General features: G+C 36.6%; 1 protein-coding gene across 9 annotated transcripts in view; it reads right to left on the bottom strand.

Annotated features, from left to right (window-relative positions):
* LOC118273115 (GTPase-activating protein skywalker) overlaps window positions 1-21,059 on the bottom strand; it is an 89,753-nt gene that overhangs the window by 47,496 nt on the left and 21,198 nt on the right. For all 9 annotated transcript variants that reach the window (XM_035589904.2, XM_035589905.2, XM_035589906.2 and 6 more), the window contains exon 4: window positions 2,285-2,489. In XM_035589904.2, coding sequence (XP_035445797.1) covers window positions 2,285-2,489 — 205 coding nt within the window. The remainder of the gene's footprint in view (window positions 1-2,284; window positions 2,490-21,059) is intronic.

Below are 21,059 nucleotides of genomic sequence, written 5' to 3'. Positions count from 1 at the left end.
ATTGTGGTATACTTCAATTAACATTTAATGTTTGTTTCATGTCAATCGGTTCATAAATAAAAAAGTTATGTCAAATTAAAGAATCACGTCGAACACTATTCTATGCTTATACCATTAATCTCCGCAACTATTTGACGGATTTGGTTGAAATTTGGTACAGACATAGTTTAAAACCTTAGAAAGGACATAGGATAGTTTTTATTTCAAAAATATATAGTAGTTCAAAAATATATAGTAAATAATAGTAAATAAATAGTAAAAAGGTATGAAAAAAATAATATCAATATAATTAAACTTTTAGTACAAAGAAAATGCCCGAACGGAGTATAAATAAATAATCCAAGTTGTCTTTATCCTCGATAGATGGCGTTGGGATCGAAATAGATCGCGCTATGGTTTCGTTACATTCATTTGGTTGGGTATCGGCCGAGCGCTTCGGTACTATCGTGGAATAAGTGTATTATCAGTCGTATGATTGTTTGTCTGTAGTGGTCCTGCTGTTTCGTATATTCTAAATTGGTTTCGTTGTATTTGTCAATTAATAAGATTATTTGTTGGGTTTTCCTGGTTAGGTTTGGTTTGATATCGATTATTAGTAGTTACTGTAGTTAGTTTGTTTAATAAAATTGTAAGGCTAATTTATAAACTAATTAGATTTAAGTCGTTTCTTTTAAATTATTTAGTTTAAGCTTGGTTATTATAGCATAGAGGATAGGTTGTAATATAATTTCTTTTTTAATTGTTATAAATTCGTAATTCGTAGCTTTCTTTAATTCTTTAGTTTTAAGTTAGTTTTCATCTTAAGTTCGGAAAGATTATAATATTTCTTTAGTTTAAGTCCGTTTTTAAACTATTTTTTCAATGCCCTAAGTGAGTATACATCTATTAAATTCAAAAATCAACTCATTATGTTGATTTTTGAAGAGTTCCCTAGAATATCTTCCACATCTCATTTTTGAAGAGATCCCGCGAGATCGGGAACTATTTGGTTAAAACCAAAAATTTGCCGGGAGTCACTATTCCACGCGAACGAAGTCGCGGGCAAAAGCTATACAACATAATATCCACGCACATCCCATATCGATCGTAAACGCATGGTCGCATTCCAGTCAATTATATGAAAACGTGCTACGGAGGAAGTGAATCGTATGGAACTGACAGCACGACGGACGCAATGCAAATCTGTGGCGTGCCGGCGACGTCCATTTATCGTTTTGATCACGTCAACCCAGTCAGATCCATATCGAATACATACCAGACTCTGCTACCAAGTACGAGGGTTCAATTTAGATGTTGATAAGAAATATCTGGCATACGAATTACATGCAAAGAATAGTCGGTCTTAGCACGAAGTTGTAGAGTCGTTATTTGTTTTCGAGCAGTGAAAAGGTAATCGCGATATAGACGGGAGAGACTGGTCCGGCAATTTGCCTATTGCCGAGTTCAATTATCGCCCCCCGCACTCATTACTGAATTAAGGCGAGAGCGACTGTAAATTTTGTGACGCCTCTGCTCTAGAATTGTATCTTATGTAACCACTTGTTACCTGAATACTTTGAAATAAAGGTAAAATACAGTGGTAGATACGCTGTAGGACTTATTGGTGTGAATAGAATGAAAACGTCACGAAAGAGAAATGAAATGAAATCGATTAAATGGCTGTATATTGTTATAATAATAAATACCATCATAATAGCAGTAATGACAATCAATAAAGTGGCGGTAGTGTTCATAAACCGAGCGTGGCACAGTAATAAATTTAACAACTCCCATTCATACTTCGGGAGATAGCTTCAATACTAATTAATAAAGCCGCCTCCGCACCGCCCGATGAAATTGGACGTTCACATTAAGATTTGGTTTTCTAAACGATGATAACTTAAGTTTCCAATGTTTCTATTTCATTCTCTAATAATAATTTATCTTTTATTAAATTGTTTCAGCTGTCATACGATTAATAAAATTTCAATTACCATAAAAAATATATCTTGGCGTTTTTGATTTGCGTTGAATATTAAAAAGCAATAAAAGGTGTACATGACGAGCTTCTTTGTAATTTAAATGACGAAAATTAAATCCTAGCGCACGACTTTGTGTCACAGAAACCGTTAGAAAAAATTGGTATGTGAGAAAACCAAAGTGAACCGGATTTTCCTTAATTAATAAGACGTCGTGATGAGTAACTAACGCTAACAAAAAGTTTGGCAGAAGACTCATCTGAACTTTTTTAGCCAAGAGAAGATGCTCCTGAAGATTGTAAAGAATATATTAAAGCAGTACTCACCAGGCATGAAGTGCAATAACGCAGCGGTGATAGGGTACAGGCTAGGGCTGTACGTGATGTCAGGGCAGGCGTACCCAAGGACGGAGACAACCCTGTCGGCGACCGCCCGACCCTTACGAGTCAGGTGGTAGCCGAGGCAGTGGGTCGCCTCCACGAAGGGCGGCAACATGATCGGCTTGTCCGGCAACTCAACTGTGCCGAACACCTGGAAATAATGAATAATGAGTTAGAGCAAAGAAGATTTCAGATTTAATTAAGATAAGAATTTGCGACACAGGAAACTCGTGTCACTGTTAACAAATGGTTTTTTTGTAGACTGTATACAATGTATAGGCTTGCTTAATATTTACAAGGTCTTTTTCTTCCGCTAATATCTCAACTCGCTTTTGAATATATTGTTATTTATTGGCAAGCATGTGCACCGGGCGATAACCTTAAATATCACAAAAGACATCCAAACGTTTATTATGAAACGTTGTCCATAATATTTACATGATGCAACACACACACTCTTATGGCGATCGAGTGTAGAATTTAGATTTTGTATCAAATCAAGAGAACAATGCGAATTCTAAGAAAGTTGCCAGACACAGGTTTATTTTTATAAGTCTGCTTATTGTAACAAGATAACAGACTAACAAAAACATAACAGAAGACTATAATAAAGAAAAACTTACTATCACGAAGTTTTATAAAAGATATAAAGACTCTCAAGTTGTTCTTAGAATCAAAGGTAATCCGAATGAATTAGTTGTTTATCATTGCGTTCGAGACAGATGGCAGCATTTAAAAGTATCCATTAAAATAGACGTCCCAATTCCAATGCCCGATTCGTAAGATGGTCTGGTAACACGCTATGCTGGCCCAGCTGTCTGTCGGATGTGAATCTGACGTCAATCGAGTATCAGAATGGGTTTATGAAGTATGTAAAACACCACTCCATCTAATCTATGATTTGCTTATCATTCATTGTACAATTACTGTGGAAAGAAACACGTATACGTAACACTAACCGACCCACTAATTGAATACACACACTAGTTAGAAATACGATAAATAATAATTTATCGGTACATCATATTCAATTAGAGATACTAAAACGAATGATGGTCATAAAATTTTAATGTCAAATACTAAGTACGCTTTTAAAATTTTTGGGAGGTGTAAGAGATTCGCAAATTAGTGTGGTCATATGAATTTGTTATCCAATCTGTCGCTGACATGTTCTGTGGACGCGTGATTATCCACTTTGCGACAAGGACAAGATGAGGCGAGGCGCACAAATTATATATTTGAGCCTGCATGTCGGCTTAGATACACGCTACCTAGCACAGGTAGGTACTGAAGATAGATGAATATGACATTGTGGTGAAACATTGAATCCAAGTCGTCAGTCTTGGTTCCTATTATTCTAATATTATTATGACATTTGATCTGTATCTCAATCGCAGCCTTGATCACTCTTTCAATGTACCCGGAACATTAATTAATATCTATACTAGCTTCTACCAGCAGCTTCACCCGCCTTCCCGTGGGATAAAAAGTATCCTATAACCCAAGTCAGCTCATAAAAATCCGTTCAGTGGTTTCAGCGTTACTGACGCACAAACTTTCACAATTTTAATATTATATTAAGTGTGATTTCTCTTATTCATCTGAACTTTAGACACGTACCAAAATATTTGGTTAAACTCAGAGGATATATTTGGATTTCAATGATCCATTTAACCTTTCAAAAGTAACTGGTAAGTCAAGATTACGTGGCTATGTGGACTTAACATATTACCTTGTCCAAAATTGATGGGCGGGACACGTTATCTACTTGCAAATATAATTTAAAGGTGTCTAATTTAATCATCGTTTTTACTGCTATATGGAACAGCAACTTAACATTCTTTATGGGTACAATCCACCCAAGGACGAGAGAAGCTAACATAACTCGTTATAATTTCTTTACAAATATGTTCAGCTTAATCAGCGTTGTAAAATAGGTAATCCCCATGTCACGTTTCTTGACTACTTAATTATAAACAAAACAGCGTATTCTTATTATCATGACTTGTACAAACATGGTTGGATCAATATTTTTGTACAGAAGATAACAGCGAACATTCGTTAACTTGTTTTGGTAATGACTTTCGTTTAACTTGTTATAAATTGTTCATTAAGTGCTGTCTAAAACAGACTAGCTTCGAAATATGTGTTAATTTATGTACAAACTATAATATATAGAATACAAAGAGATGACAAGGGCTCATGTAAATTAATCGACTTGTTAATGAAAGGAAAGAAAACAAGCATGATCCTAAATAAGACAAGTTTTATAATCAGTTGTCCTGAACTGGTTCACTGAACGATACCTCATACAGATATGATAACGTACGAAAGAACTTAACAAATCCATTGCGTAAATTTTGGGAAGCCAACGAACCCAATGTTTGTAAATTGGACGTAACGATAAATAAAATAAATACGTGCAATAAACATTTTTCAACAGAGACAACAGCCGGTCCCGGCGGTATGACGCCAACTGACTATATTTAGACCGTCAACAAAGCTCGTGTAAAAAGGAATCGCCGAGATTCAGATAATATTCGCATCAAAAATAATATTGCTTCACCGGTCAGTGATAATTTTAGTGCAATCATATTCAGTGTCATAGTTTCTCAATCGTTTTACGGTTTATTACAGGAATTCGTCGTGTGTGATGATATTTCTAAAGTGTATGATCCAGATAAATAAGATGATTAGTCTACTGGGGATAGATGGAGTTCAGCTATGAATAATAATAGCATTGTTGTAAGGGATGTTTTCACTACGCCAACATTCCATGAAACTGAGGAAAATGGAATTTTAAGTGCGAAAATGCTTAAAGCCGTTGACTGAAACTCAAAGCCTGCTACACAATGTAGTACTTACAAAGCATTTAACTAAAGTAGCTCCCACTTTGGATCACAATAGGAGTAAATCTTACAAGGTGAAGCAAAGCTGTTGTTAAGAACTGCTCAAGTTCAAGTGTAGAAGACGTAACAATGAGGGAGATAAATGGACGTTTTTGAAAAAGAATTCATACTTTTGCATGACTGCCTCGTTGGTCGAGTGGTCGCAAGTGCGACTGCCGAACAAGGGGTCTCGGGTTCGATTCCCGGGTCGGGCAAAGTATTACTGGGCCATTTTCGAATTTTCGAAAATTTCTCGGTAGTAGCACGGAGTCTGGAATTGTGTCCAGGATATGGCAATAGGCTCACCCCTATTACATGGGACTTATAACACAAATGGTGAAAAGTGGGTGTACATTGTATAGCGGCATTACGTGCCGTAATGTGCACCTCTGCCTACCCCTTCGGGGATAAAAGGCGTGACGTTGTGTGTGTGTGTGAATTCATACTTTTGAAAACAGAAATTTTGGTCAAAGAAAAGTGACGGTAAAAAACAATTCATTCAACTAAATAGCACTTAGCACTGTTAAAATAGATATGCAAGAATTAATTTTAATTCTGGATGAAAAATTATGTACAAATGGTTTACGAAATCTGATGGGAACGCTTAAAGACGTCAATCCATCCAGAACTATTAGCAATATCGTTACAACAGTATTCATAAATACGAGGAACTCTTGTATAAAGACATATTAATGAATAATGTGCCTCGTTGTTTTGTTTTTCAATTACACGAATTATAAATAATTGATTAAGTATTAGGCCCCTGAATAATAAGATATACTTTCAAAGAAATAATTATTTCTGAAGAAAATCGTTTGACAACAATAGAAAAACTGTTTGTAATCTGAATTTTAGTGCAATTTTAAGAGCATCATGTTGTTAATTAGAATAAACACGTTACGAAACTTCCAGTCGGGTCAGAGCCCATTCGTCCCCTAAGATTCGCACCCTGTGCCCACTCGTCCCCTGCAATTTTTGAGGTGCCCATTCGTCCCCTGAAGAATATTTATTATTATTCATTCTTGTAATATAAGTACATGTATATGTGTATACTGCAGCTTGGTAGTCCTGATACAGTCGCGCAGAAAAGGCTTAAATAAAAAATATAGTAATTCGGTAGATATCATGTTTATCTTGTTTATACAACCTACATTCTCTTTGTTAGAAACACCAGTCTAAATATTCTAAACATTTTACATTTAAATATTTCATATTTCATTTCATAGTATATAAAAATCAATTGCTGTTTGTTAGTCTTGCTAAAACTCAAGAACAGCTGGACCGATTTGACTAATTTTGGTCTTGAAATATTATTGGAAGTCTAGGACAGGTCTAAAAGGTGAGAAAAAAATGTTTGAGGCGATACGAGGTTTGCCAGGTCAGCTAGTTTCAAATAAAATTAACCCATACAAAATCATAATGTCCTAGAATAATTCCGCACCCCGCGCACATCTGGAGAGTAAGTACCGATTTTAAACACCTTATCTATTCGTAACCCATTTTTTTAACAAGCCATTCGTAGTAAGAGTGAGAAAATTGTCGATAGCGACAGGTTATATATTATTATCATGACGGATTATCATTCATCGTAGCTCTTTTTTTAATGATTTGTTATGATTTATTAAATGAATTCCGTTAATAAACTGTTCACAAGTGTACTATGTTAACCGTTTCTTATGTAAAATATAGCTAATTTTATCTCAGGGTACCAATAGGTACCTCAATAGGTGCCGAATCTTTAACTTATATTATATATATATTAGAGGGGACGAATGGGTACCTTAAAAATAATATTTTTAATTAAAATATCAATTGGTCCCCTACCAGGAGACCAATGGGCACCTATACAGGGGCCGAATCTACAACTTTTATGCTGGGGGACGAATTTTAGGGGACGAATGGGCTCTGACCCTCCCAGTCAAACGCCTGACTAAGTTCACAAAAGTCGAATTCGAGAATATTTTGTCGCGAATTTTAATTATTGCACGAGAGAGCCACTGAAAAGGCTGTAGGCAAGTCCGCTTACGAATGAATGGTTTATTTATTATTTCTGTCGCGTACCGTACGTCCGGGGTTCCTGAATAATGAATGTCGTTATGCGTCCACCAGTTTTTGTCCACAGAACTCTTGGTCACGTCACAACGGCGTTAAAATTTCTGCACCATAATTAAATTAGTTTCTGCAAAATAAATGGCGAAAATACCAGTGTTATGCAACGTAAAAACTGTCGTGTTATGTCTAGAGTATTTTGTGCTATACTCGTGGATATGTGCTGGTGACACTTGTGTTAATTCGTAGATATACCCAAAATTATTTTGATTTAGTTTTACCAGTGTGTTATATTAACATCAACGTCTATAATATTATAACTGTAGATTATTTTTTATTTACAGCTACTTTTTAAGGGATAGGGAAACCAGAGTAAGGAAAATAATAGTCATCCATACGTGGTTTCGCGTGTGAGCCACGCCCCCAGCGCACGCGCACGCTCGGAGCTGCGAGCCGGCCGTCCTTCGCTCAGTCAAGGCCGCCCACGCGCTTAGAACGAATACGCCAAAACCTGAATCCCAGCCTGTTTTGTTTATAAACGAAGCCTCAAAACCGGTTCTACAACTTTTCGCACGTGATTCCCGAGTTAAGCATTTATGATGCCGTATATAATACGTTTTACAGTTGAAAAGAAAATAATTATACAACTGCAAATTGTATATCATATAACAAACAATAGTAATTAAATAAGAACACAATGCAATTACAAAAAAAAAAACCATCTGGTGGCAGTCACGTACACGAGTCGATAACAGTAATCTCACTCGTTTGTTTGTTCGAGGTGAAATTAGACAATGACGAAACGCAGAAAATAAATGGACTGCAGATATCGAAATTTAAATTGATCTAGTGTTTCTTGGCATTTACTCACTGGCATGTAATAATAACACGAAGGTAAATATAAACAGAATGTTTGTATTGCCAATGCGTTGATAGTATTGAGGTCGATACGCACGTGGGCTGGTGGAGCCAGTGGAGCCCATCACGATCGCTCGGGTCTTACTCCGGATTGTACCAAATCCAATGGAAATCTATACATTTGTTTTGTTCAGTTTCAACTTGCACATTTGCATTCAACCTTGATGTTTGACATGAATAATGTAATGAATTATTGAGTGCTTTCAACGAGTCCACTGATATAGCCGTACAGTCGTACAATCTGACGCACTGTATTAAGTGTTGTTTTCAAACCGATATCTATTCGTTATGGATTTATGTCATCTTCACGTTAGATAATTATAATTGCAGTAAAGTATGTTTTCAATTGTAGTTTATCGTAGGTTGCACAAACGTACAAACAAAGCGAATCTATAATTAATCAAGTTAAGTATTCTGAGAAACGTTGCTCAAGATGAATGAGAAGACAATTGGACAATTGGTAGGTTGACACGAATCATAAGGTGTATTGTATGAGCATGGATTATAGGTACATGTGTGACAATGGGCACGTGCGTGGGCGAAGCGTTAAGGCCCTAATTAGTACAGCCACAACCCGACGCGACCTCTTGCTACCGACAATCAACGCTTAATTGAATAAAGTGGACCGACATGAGCCAAATTGCGAATTTGATGCGCTTTGTGTACAACGCTTGATTATGATTCCTCTAAGATTATATGATTACATCAAAAGCCCATTCATAATCATTCCGTATTCTTTACAACTGACACTGTAATGGTAGTACTAGAACGTTCGTACATAAATTTAAAGGCCAACAAAGGGCTCCCGGCTCCCACAGACATACCACAGTGGAATAAATATGTAAATGAACTCAGAGAATAAGGCAGAACTTTTCCTATATGCCGCTGTATAAATAAATATGCGGCCGCTGTTATTCTCTCTTGCGAATAAGATCGATGATACTATTTTCGGCGGAGCAAATCCACAAGGCGGATTCCGTCGGAAATAACTCCGTGTTTTACCATCGTACTGTGCGCGACTGTAAATCTTCCTTGGCTATAAGTCGATTGTGAAAAACACTCCTGTTATCTACGAGGTTAGATATTAGCATCGAGTAGATACGACACTAAAACACTCAGGCGCCGGTGGTATAATTTAAGATAAAGTTGAAGCAATAACACCAAATAACAAGAAACACAAAAGTAAAGAGATATAAGACAGACGCGAGAGAAGAACACATAAACTATTACGAAGCAAAGATACTGGACTAGCTTTCATGCAGCGTGCCGGCATGTAAATGACACATGAATGGACTAGGGTTGAAGAGATTGATTTACATACATAAAAAGTTACATCTGGACAACAAGATGAATACAATGACGTCATACCGATTTAATATAACGACCGGTCTTTACATTCGCTTATTGTGTTGGTTATAGAGAGCGCGAATGTAATTAAAAAGACGCTACCTGAATAACAACATTGAGGATATTAAATGGAGTAGATAAGAAACGAGTGTTTCACTTTCGTATACTTAGCCGTATCACAATTATACAAAACATTTAAAATCAGACGAGTGCCACTCTGAAGATAATGGTTAAATACACAAACACAAGTCTGGTGGCGTGGGCAAATTCCACTGGCCCATTTCGATAGATCACATAACGACAATTAGACGCGAATGTGTCATAAGAGAAGACAGTTTCCGTATCTAGTTTGCAATGCAGTGTAAACAGTGTTGATTTGATAACCTCATGTCAAGCCTGTTTACAGTACCTAGTTTGATTGATAATGTGATACGAACAAACGACCCGGGGTTATCTTATGGACATAATAAAGTTCGCGCAGTTAGTGCACAATTATTTTTACATAATTATCATTTCGTGCGGGTCATTGGTGTTGACTTACATTGTATTTTTAGTCTGATGATGAATGAGAGAGATTTTGACAGTAATGATGATAACCTTTCAATGACAGTCGTTATAATTAGTGAGAAAAATGTTGATGACTCAGAAGACTTGAAGTGTAGCGTGTCAGTGTTCATAAAAGAGAAACATGTAAAGGTGGTTAGTGAAAATTACTACAAACTATGTAGCTCGTATAAAGTGTTGTAATCAGATCCCTGCAGGCGCTTTACATTTCACTAAGCTCGCAGTTATTCAACGTAAACCAAGATATGCAGCTGACGTCTAAATTCTGTTTGTTGGAGTAGAAAACTAAATAAACAATGCTCAAACTAATATGGATCGGAAATTCATTAAATTCTAAGACTGGTAAGCCACAGGTGAAGCTAGGAAGGTTAAAGATACATAGAGATGATTTGATAATAAAGATGTCAGATTTATTGATAGCTAATAGCATGAAGCCCTTTGTTAGTCGGCCACTATACATAACATTGTTATTCCAACTCTCATGATATAAATATTGGCAGTGTTCATACGATAAAGTACTGAAATAGATCGACCTAATAAATAGGAAACGAGTGTGTGGATCCATTGCGCAATATCAGTTCTGACACGGACGTGAATGTGCACAAATTGTTGCACAACGTATGGCATTAGAATAAGTTGTCAGTACACCTGTTAGTGCTTTGTTTACTAAACGTTTCCGCGTCTAAAATAATATATTGCTAATACAATTTTGTTTTCGAACCTAACATGTTGTACGAAAGGTTTTAATTTAGGAAAGTTTAATGTAAATATTGAAAAAGATATTCTAAACACTATAAAAGACAATGACTGTGAATCATGTGATAGAGAAGTTTAAAACAATTTGTTCAAGTCTGCATAAATTGCGAACGAACCAGCGAAGGCAATGGTGGAATAAATATTATGAAAATGTTGCTAGATTTATGTATTTGTTTATAGAACAAATAACATCAAAAACCGAAATAAGCATCCTGTTCCCAAAAGCTCGTATACAAAGTCATTCGCACTTCTTAAACTAAATTCACTAAAACAAAAAGCTGATCTAAAATATGAGTTGTTTTGATTTGCACATTGGAAGCTAAGTAATTCCATTCAACTCTATACAGTTGGGTATTTGAATCAACTCTTTTTATAAACATAAGAACCTCATTAGTATTCTAGTCAAGCGGCTATAGATAACGAATTAATCGGAAAAGGAAGTTGAATTCGATTCCAAATAAGGCGTCGCAAATAAAAATGCAACCCAAGGAAATACAGTGCAAATAAATGGCAATAAAAACGTAGTGAATCAAAATGAACAGGAAAATTACGCAAAAGTAAACTAATATGAACATCAACACGTAATTAGCGTTATCAATAATACTATAACTAAGGGACAGAAACGCATAACTCTTGATAAAATTCAAAACATAGTGACCCAAGTGGGTTCGGGGACCCGATATGGAGACGATACTAATAATTTATTTAATTAAAACAGCAGTAAACATCTTGGCGACGGACACTCTGCAGTCGATAATGATACAATGATACGAACAAAGTTCGATTTCAACAATTCCTTAGTTATCACATCGTATTTTGTATGTTTACGTGCAATTGTTCACGTTTCTCGGTAAGATACAGTAAGATTTACGAGTCCAGTGTCTCCTGTGATTAATTGCTGTGGGTTCAAAGAGAGTCGAGAGGTTTTGCGCAATATTTAATTGTTGAATCATTAGTTCTTACGAGTTCATTTTCTTATTTTATTATAATTACTACAGACCACCTCGTGGCCCCTGAACTGATAAGTATAGTAACAAAAAATCTAATAGGTATTCACTATATCCATAAAAAAGGACAATACATGATTCAAATCCATCGATTTAAATGTTATTGTGGTGCTGACAATAACAATTTATTTCCTGATTATCAATAGTAGTCGTTTTACATAACATTTCTTCCGCAAAACATACGTCAATCAAGTACTTATATACAGTTTTTGCGCATTCTAACCTATTTAAAAGAACGTTTTTGGTGAACTTGATTTTTCTACTCCACCATTTTCCCATGATAATAATATAGAGTAGGTTAATAATTTTAATAAATATTTAATATAGACTGGTAACGAGGACAATTAAGAACAAAATTAGGGTGACAATAAATGAAATTTCAATAAAGTAATAGATACGACAGTAGATAACAACCAAATAAGACAAGAAGATGATCAAGGATATGTTAAGGATAGAAGTGAATGTAAAAACGACAATGTGTGGGCAGACGATGATAAAATAAAAGCAAACAAAACCAATATTGACCATACATCATCGTGCCTAACATTTGACCGAGACCAAAACCGCATAAATAGACAAGACAAGTCTAAAGCAGTATTTGCGCAGTAATTAATCTAAGCCTTTAACAAAAACAAAGTTGCACGTACACTTTGGTTACGTAATAATGTCAACATTATTATTTAAGTGTGCATTATAATGGTCATGCATTGCATAAAATTTACGATAACACTGTAAGACGATAACGTTGTGAACGTGCTTCAGAAAAATGCAATTGGGTTAGGTCGGTTGATTTTCAATGTTTATGGATTCTAGTTTAGTACGATTGTTGTTCGTTATTACTTGTTATGATATTTTGCTATGTGTTACTTTTGATGCAAAATCATCTGGTTAAAAGATTTCAGTTAGTAAAATATGCATTGTGGACGTTGAATATATGCACTATTGCTTTCTACTGAATTGAAATTCAGAAAATGTCATTAGCCCAAACGGAGTGTTCTTGTTCAAAATTTTAAGTACATTTTAAAACTACCAGACTTGAAGTCATTCGTAATCTGACAAGATTAGTAACTAACGACCAATACCTAATAAAGAAGTTACCTATTTTATTATTTTACTTTTTGTTGCTAAACTGTTCTACGAAACCACGTCCTTTGTCAATATTGGGTCAAAGTCTTCAAAGATTTTGCTTGTTTATGGTTTTAAAACCGCAGTTTAGAGAAGTGATAATTATTATGATCACCTACCAGTACACGTGTAACAAATGTTCATCAATAATAAGGGAATTCCGAATGACAGAACGATGTAAAAAGTTGTTTTCATCAGACAACCACTGGTAAATTATAACTTTAAGCTTGCCAACAGTTTTTATTGATAATGATTATTATTATTACCATCAAACTGATGAGTCTTTTTAGTTTAAATTCATTTAAGGCCAGCCCAAAATCTACAAAAATATAACATCTTCTTGGTTCGTATAATTTTTTTCTGTCAACAACATCTATTTGGCCACCCAGCGACTGATTTAAAGTTAATTTAATTAGCACCCACCATTTAAGAATAATGGATATTAAATTGCTTCAACGATTATAATGAGCGGCCACACTTGACAAGGAACGTGTCAGTTGAGTCAAATGACATAATTTTGGTTGGGAGACGAAACTATTATTATTTATTTGTAACTTTTGTATGAACTAATTTAAACTTTTCCGGTTGAGTAAAGGAGGTATGAGGAGTTAAAACAAGAGAACATCATAGAAGTAGTCTTAATAATAATTGCGATGTGAGTCATCATTACTGTACTACAAGCCACAATTACAAGTAACAAAGAAATGGGCCAATTTATAATAGTAAACCTATTTTTTTACCGTTCACTATTGCAAGATATGAAGCAAAACATGAAGTCAATTTTATCAGACAGACCATGAAAAACATTGTTATCCATTATACAAACAAATCTATTATTTACCTAAAGGTGTGTCCAAACACGGCGCGGCAAAGTGCGCGGCAGCTACGCGCGGCATTCGCGGGACACAAATTTGCCGCGCGACTAGTTTAAACTTTCTGCGCGGCAGTGCTGCGCGGCATGTCCGAGACACGCCGCGCTCTTTATTTCGTATTCAAACTACAATGAAAGCGGCGGCCGCGTGTAATGTCGCTTTTTTTGAGAAGGGAAGATCATCCAATGACCTCACCCGCCTTGGGTGAGGCGGGAGGGAGTGTCAGACTCTTACTGACTAAAAACCACCCCGTTCCTTCTCCTGTTTTGAGCCGGAGCCCCGGTAACCTTTTACGTTGTCCGCAGCTCCGGATCAGGCATCAGCCTTACTGGGCCCCATCTGTGGTGGTCTGGCTCTTTAAGGCGCGCGCGGAACGCGACGCGCCGTACGCACGGGTCTGGTTCTGGTCGGGCGGCGAGCTACCCTTGCTCGCCGTCCGCAGAGCCGCAGCGTGTAATGTCGCTATGCTTATTATTCGAAAATTACGTAGAAGAAGGAATAAAAGAAAGGCAGTGTTGGATGCGACCACTCTTTCAACAAAGGACAAAGAATCTGGAAGGGATCTATTACGAAATCAACTACCGCACGCAAATCACAAATCGTCACAGCTTGCTTCTTGTGGCCCGCATCGGCGACTAAACGTCGACAAACGCCACCCACGCGATTCCGCCCCTCTCTCGCTGTTGGAGCCAACGGTAACGCACGCACGTAGTCTGTGGTTCATATAGGTAGATAAATATGGATATAGAAATATTTGTATCAGAGATACAATTCCGACCGCAAGTGTCGACCATCGGCCACAAGTGGATGTCGCGCGCTTCAGCTACTTTTGTGGCCGTTTCTTGCCTCTTGTCGCGGCGCTTGTGGCACTCGCATGTGGCCCGTGTGCAGCGACACTAACACCGTTCGCGGCGAACGTCGCGCGCGGCAGGTGGTTCGCGGCTGCCGCGCACGGCAGTCGTCCAAACATAGCGCGGCAGCCGCGCTTGAATGCCACGCTATGTTTGGACACACCTTAATGAGACCAAATAATAAGGATAAAAGAACACAGCGCCGAATTTTCATGTTTCGTTGAGGCAAAAAGTTTTAATATCTGTCAGAAATTCAACGAACTGAAAATAATAAAAAAGGAATGCGAGAGCAAAAAAGACAAAAAAATCCATTAGAGGTTAGAAAAGATGGGAGTCAGTCCAACAAAATCGATAGTTCATCTGTAGACAAAGAAGACGATTCTGTAAACAATGGGTGAGAAAGAGGTGATTCAGATGATCAAACCACAATAGAGAAGATGTAAAAGCAATTAACGTTCTGTTACCGTGCAATTATCCAATGCCCATGTGAGCTGCAACGCTAATTGGTAACAATTGCGCAAACTCGATTAGACGGACAGTAGCACAGGTGCCGTGGTTTGGCGCATTCGAATAATTCCTCGATCGATGTGGTTCTTGCATTAGTCCACTTGTTAGGTGTGCCGATTAAATACCAAAGGCATTTCCTTTCCAACCCAGAAACGTACATTAAATATGCGCGGATTGCAAAACCGAAGCCGGTTTTGGCAACCGTGAGACTTTTATGGCGAATTTTGCAAAATTTTCAAGCTATCATTTAGCGATATCAACGTACAAATTCTGTTAATTTAATTGGGTAATAAGATAAAATTAATTATAATCTGCTTGAATACATATAGCGCTAATAATAAAAGTCTCGGTACAAGTTATCCGTTCACTGTTTCTATACACAATATTAATCTTTCATAACGTTATCTTATCGTTTCAATCCGTATCCACAAATATAGCCGAGCATGAACTATTTTCATCCATTCATTACTATTCCATTCGACTCTCCTTCACAGCAATATATTCGCCAACTATATTAGTTTTTTTTTTACTACATCTTCGTCCATATGTATTTGGACGTGAGTTTATTAAATATGTTGTACTTAACATAGTTACCCAACAGTTTCTGCTCTGACTCCTGCAATTTCTATTTTAAGCCCAGACATAAATTCCATATGCAAATAAACCTGTTTTTGTATTAACATGGAAACAATGGGCGTTGCGCAAATCAATAACACTAGGATCGTTTAATATAACATTTCTATTAACTAGATGAGTGAATTAACTCGATAAACGTCCAAGGTTGTCGTGCAGTGCGTGCGAATACTTGCAAGTGCAGGAAATAGGTTCTATCTGTCTGTCCGTATCTTTTTGCACTTCCTGTACTTGTAATTTGGCTTAGTCATAACCAGTGATATTCTCTGGTTCGGTGGTCAGATCAGCTGACTCGCTCACAAGGACGTGCCCCTCCAAGCGTGTAATACAACTTGTTTTCACATGTTTTTGAAGCTGTTTTTTATGTCGTTGAAGTTAATATGTTTCTTTCTCTCTTTCCTTTGTTGTTTAGTCTTTAACTTTGTGCTTATTATTTCAGCGTCACAAAGATTTTCCTCTTTATGCGTAACAACATCCGCGAGTCCACTTATGTATTCATGTCTCGTGTTTTTTCCTAAGTCATTGTTCTTTTAAACATGAACTCAGATTGAAAATACATCAGTTGTATGAAGTTAAATAAAATATTGATGTTCTACTCACGTGACCACAATGCAAGTAGCAGAAGGTGGGAAAACAAAATGGTGCTTGTCTATTTTAAGACTTGGCTCTCAGCCATCGCGCGCGCGGCTTTACCTATGTAAGTATATCAATTATCGGTACGAAATGATTTTATGTCACATTAAATCAGAGCCGAGCAATTACATGGAAAACTATACCGAATCAATAAAGATTAGTAACTATTTATTATTCACCAAACACGATAAAACGTTAAAGATAATTATTATAAAAATAGTGTGTCACCGAAGGACAAAGATAGCAAAAACATAACAACAGTTAAAAGAAAAAACAATGAAACGCCATAAACGACGTAGAAAATAAAACGCGTAGTAGCATTGTGGATAGTTTTGACACGCCGGCTTATCAGTAGTTATTAATCAGGCGTTTCACTCAGCACGCACACTATTTTAACTCTACATGTAAACAGAGAAGCCACAAAGCCCTCTTTTCGCTTACTTCAACATCCAAATTTACTAAAATGCCTAATCATATTTCCCTACAAACAAGAGGGAGATAAAATTAATTCCTTCAATGTATTGCCGTGATGCTTATCGTAATTAATCACGCCGAATATAATAATCTGACAGACTACAACAAAACATAATTAAGATTAAACAATGCAAATTAATTTACCAAAGCCGCCTTCATTAGGAACAGCAGGCGTGAAACATTTTTACTCATTAAAGAAACTGCTTTTAAAGCCCTAAGACGGTAAAATAAGAAAGGATGATCTCCCTAACTTTATTCAGCGAAATTTCGCAAATCAACGGTTTATTTTTGCGAAAATATGTAAAACTGAGCCCTCTGAGATTTAATTAAACTTGTATTTTAATATGAAATGGCGGGACGTTGGGCTTTCGACCGTCATAATCGGATTTGAAGTAATGAGATTACGACATGACGCGGGACGTCTGAGCAGCGCTTGTATTTAGAGTGCTCGGTTGCCAGACACCTCAACAAGTCAGATTTATTTATTGAAATAGGCACTTAGAACCCCAGGGTACGAAACAAAGGCATATAGTCAGCCATGCGAAAATCTGTACATATTTCATTTCATCAAATTAGACCCAGGGTCTCGCTCTACAGACTGTCAAAAGAAAATGTCGTGGCATAGCATTCGAATTTCTCTTCCCACCAATTCACCCATAAATATCTCTGTTTACAATCAGATAGTCACATCAGAGTATAATGTCTAGGTCATGAAGACCAGAAAGCAAGACATTCGGTCACTTTCGTCGGCTTTCTCCGTCCCACTCGCACTTATAGCATGATGGGTAGCGATATCGTTGTAAATCCACCGTTATCGGTGAGTGACAGCGTGTGACGGATTGCGAGGTCAAGGCGCGTATGTCGTTGGCACTGCACCAGAGTTCACATGACGAGTTCCTGCGAACGACCCTCGAATGAATTTCACGGATACCTAAACACTAGCGCACGCTACGGTAATACCGTAACGTCTAATAATAAGCTGTCCCTTTGTAAGCTCCTTCAAAGAAATGCGTTGATATATTGTAATACTTGGCCTTATAGTCCACGCTAAAATGGCAAAGTAAATTGCTCTACGTCACGCTTTTATGACTACTGCATATTGTTGCATGCAGCACATATTTGGCAGGCAGCCTTAGTCGAGAATTTTGTTGATTCGAATAGCTGAACTTGATGGGTGCGAACAGCAATCTGCGGTCAATGCGATTCAGTAGTATCTAACAGTACAACAACCGCAGACAGTTTAACAGTACAATAGCTATTTTGCAATAGATTTCCTTTTGTGAATTGTATAGACGATTCTATGAGTCAAGTATCAATTTTCTGTCTAGTTGGATTTAAATTGTTCTGTTCAATTAAATGAAGCAATTTAAACTAATCCACCTTTATTCAATTGATCGATTACGATGTTCCTATAGGACATTATTTTGATTGAAGAAAGGAAGTTCAGCCCTGTCATAGTTGCCACTGTCATAGTTATCACAATAAAGGGAATAACATTAATCGTCAAGCCCTAATCCCTATATATACCTGTCTTAGAAACAAACGTCCATGACTAACACTAATCGTTTTGATCAATAGAGCAGCAAAATGCCCAGAAATTTTCCTAACACCAACGCACAAACAGTGTAGCAATTGCCAAATGTTCCAATTCCGAGTTAACAATAACAAATATATCAACTAATGTACTGCTCTGTGTATAGAAAGCCTCCCCAGGTTCGGAGAAACACACTTCAATTAAACCTTGGATGACACGTACTTCTCCCGGTGAATCATCGTCATAATTTTCTATGTCAACTTGAATTATTATAGTGGACCCTTCGAAAATATCATATTTAGGAGTAGTCTTTCTGAGAATGGATAAGAGATTTCCAGAAACAGCTTTACAGCTAGGTGTAACAATATCCGCAAAACGGATGGGAGTAGTTGAAAACATTAGCTAACAGAACTGCAGTGAACTGAGCTGATGATAAGTAGAATTTACCATACCTTTCAAAATTGGCAACTGCAATGCAACGGAACTGATTTACTTATGATAAACCAAATTTTGATGAGTAATAAACAATACAGATGATTTCCTACAGTGAATAAACAATGTTTCTCCTGCCAAGTATTCTGAACGGAGATAACAAAACATGTTCGTACACTAAGATGTTCGGCTTGGAATGCCTCCCCGTTTCTTGGAAAACCGGAACACTTGGCTTGTTACCTTGAATGGCACGTGGACGTCCCAATGAGTCATCCTATTTACTTACATTGCGATTGGAACAAGTTATATTAACACACATTTGACACTGGAATAAATTGGACCATGTGGAACAAAAACAAAAATTTCTTGGTAATCGTGAAGAGTTAAGAAAGTGTTATTGTACAGGAGTTTTATGTGGTGGCTTCCTAGGAAAAAAACTCTTGTGGGTGCCAATGTAAACACGAATACATGGAGAGATAAGTAATTACATAAATATGTGGCTCCCTTCCAAGTTGGGCACGCGTCGTTTTTGGACTTTCATTGATGAGTTTGTTTATAACATATGAGTAAAGGACAGGATATTTACTAAGTACTGATACAAAATACAGTAATAGATTCATTAGTATGTAATGCATTAATCATTTATAGTCATGTAATCATTTTTATCACCATAGTACACATTATTTTTGGACATTGTCTATTTGATTTTCCCTAATTGTTCTTTTGTGGGAAGAAAATCTTTCAATCTTTAGGTGGAATACCCGCAACACCAGAGGATTCACAGGTAGGTTGCCGGCTTTTAAAAAGGAATACGCTCTGAAGGTGATATCGGTTCGGAAATACCGCTAACGACAGTTTCGTGAAAAGCGCGCAGTGCCAAAAATCTCCTAATCGTCCTGCGTATATATTTTTGGTCACTTTCATTAGGCTGCTTCTTCGTCTTATAGGAGTAAGATAGAACTTGAAAACAGTATTTTTACCATTGTTTTACTTACATACAATATATTTTTTCCTTACTCTTCACTAAAATCAGTAACATGTATTTTCAAACAAAATTTACTTTGCCCTTCCTACTGATGACTTGATAAATAAATATGTAACTAGTCACATATTTAGATCGAACTAACTATGGCCAATGTGGACATTACAAAATAAATAACAAATGATATAACAAGTTGGCAAGTTTTCACACACTTTGTTATAAACCTACTAAACGCAATGAGTCAAGTATATAATTTTCTATTAAAACTTGCCAAGTTATATCATTTTTAACTGAGGTCTGTGTATGGAACTTGGTACTTATTTAGATCTCACTTCTTTTATAGGCGAAGCATTCCAATATTATCGACCTTGGCAGCCTTTCACATTTATGTTTTGGGTGGGATTTCAGTTATTTTTGTAAGGTTTATTTTCCTTATTGTACTTTACTTTGACTAAATACAAACCTTCGTAACGAATTTTAGGTCGGTACGACCATTGGAAGATATAGATAATTTTTTTGTTTTAGTTCCTTAGGGGTATGAATTTACACGTTCATTATTTTTAAAACCGACTCACACTTGGCCATTTTCAGATTTTTTCTGACCTAAAGACCTACCTCCATGCCAAATTTCAAGTCAATACGACCATTGGAAGTGGTCTAGGTTTTTGATGAGTGAGTGAGTCACATGAGTGTATAGTAAAAATAGCGATTTTCTGACGTCAATATCTCAAGACCTACAATAGGTACATTAATGAAATTTTGTATTTTAGACAAGTAAGTAGATCTCGACAGATACTAGAAATTTCATATGCGTAGATAAAATAGATTTTGAGTTATAGGTGGGTCGAACTTGGCCCGATGGTTCGTGTAATATAACCCACGGCCGGTGTGTCGGTTTTTTGCTCGGACTACACACTGCCGTGTGTCTAGATTACAACTACCTCAATGTATGTATTTGTCATACATTTTAGACTAAATAGTAAAACGTGAAGAGACTACACATCTTTTTTGCCATTTTAAGAAGGATATGAGATAAGTATATCGTGCATGTTACTATATTATTATGTTTTACTAATCTACGAGAGCATAGAATATAATTAATTATCTTCGTTCATTAAGTTAAAGCGTCCATCTGGAAAGCTCTTACAA

Source organism: Spodoptera frugiperda, chromosome 1 (genome assembly GCF_023101765.2).
Source record: "Spodoptera frugiperda isolate SF20-4 chromosome 1, AGI-APGP_CSIRO_Sfru_2.0, whole genome shotgun sequence".
NCBI classification, from domain to species: domain Eukaryota; kingdom Metazoa; phylum Arthropoda; class Insecta; order Lepidoptera; family Noctuidae; genus Spodoptera; species Spodoptera frugiperda.
This window is presented reverse-complemented; position numbering and strand designations above follow the sequence as displayed.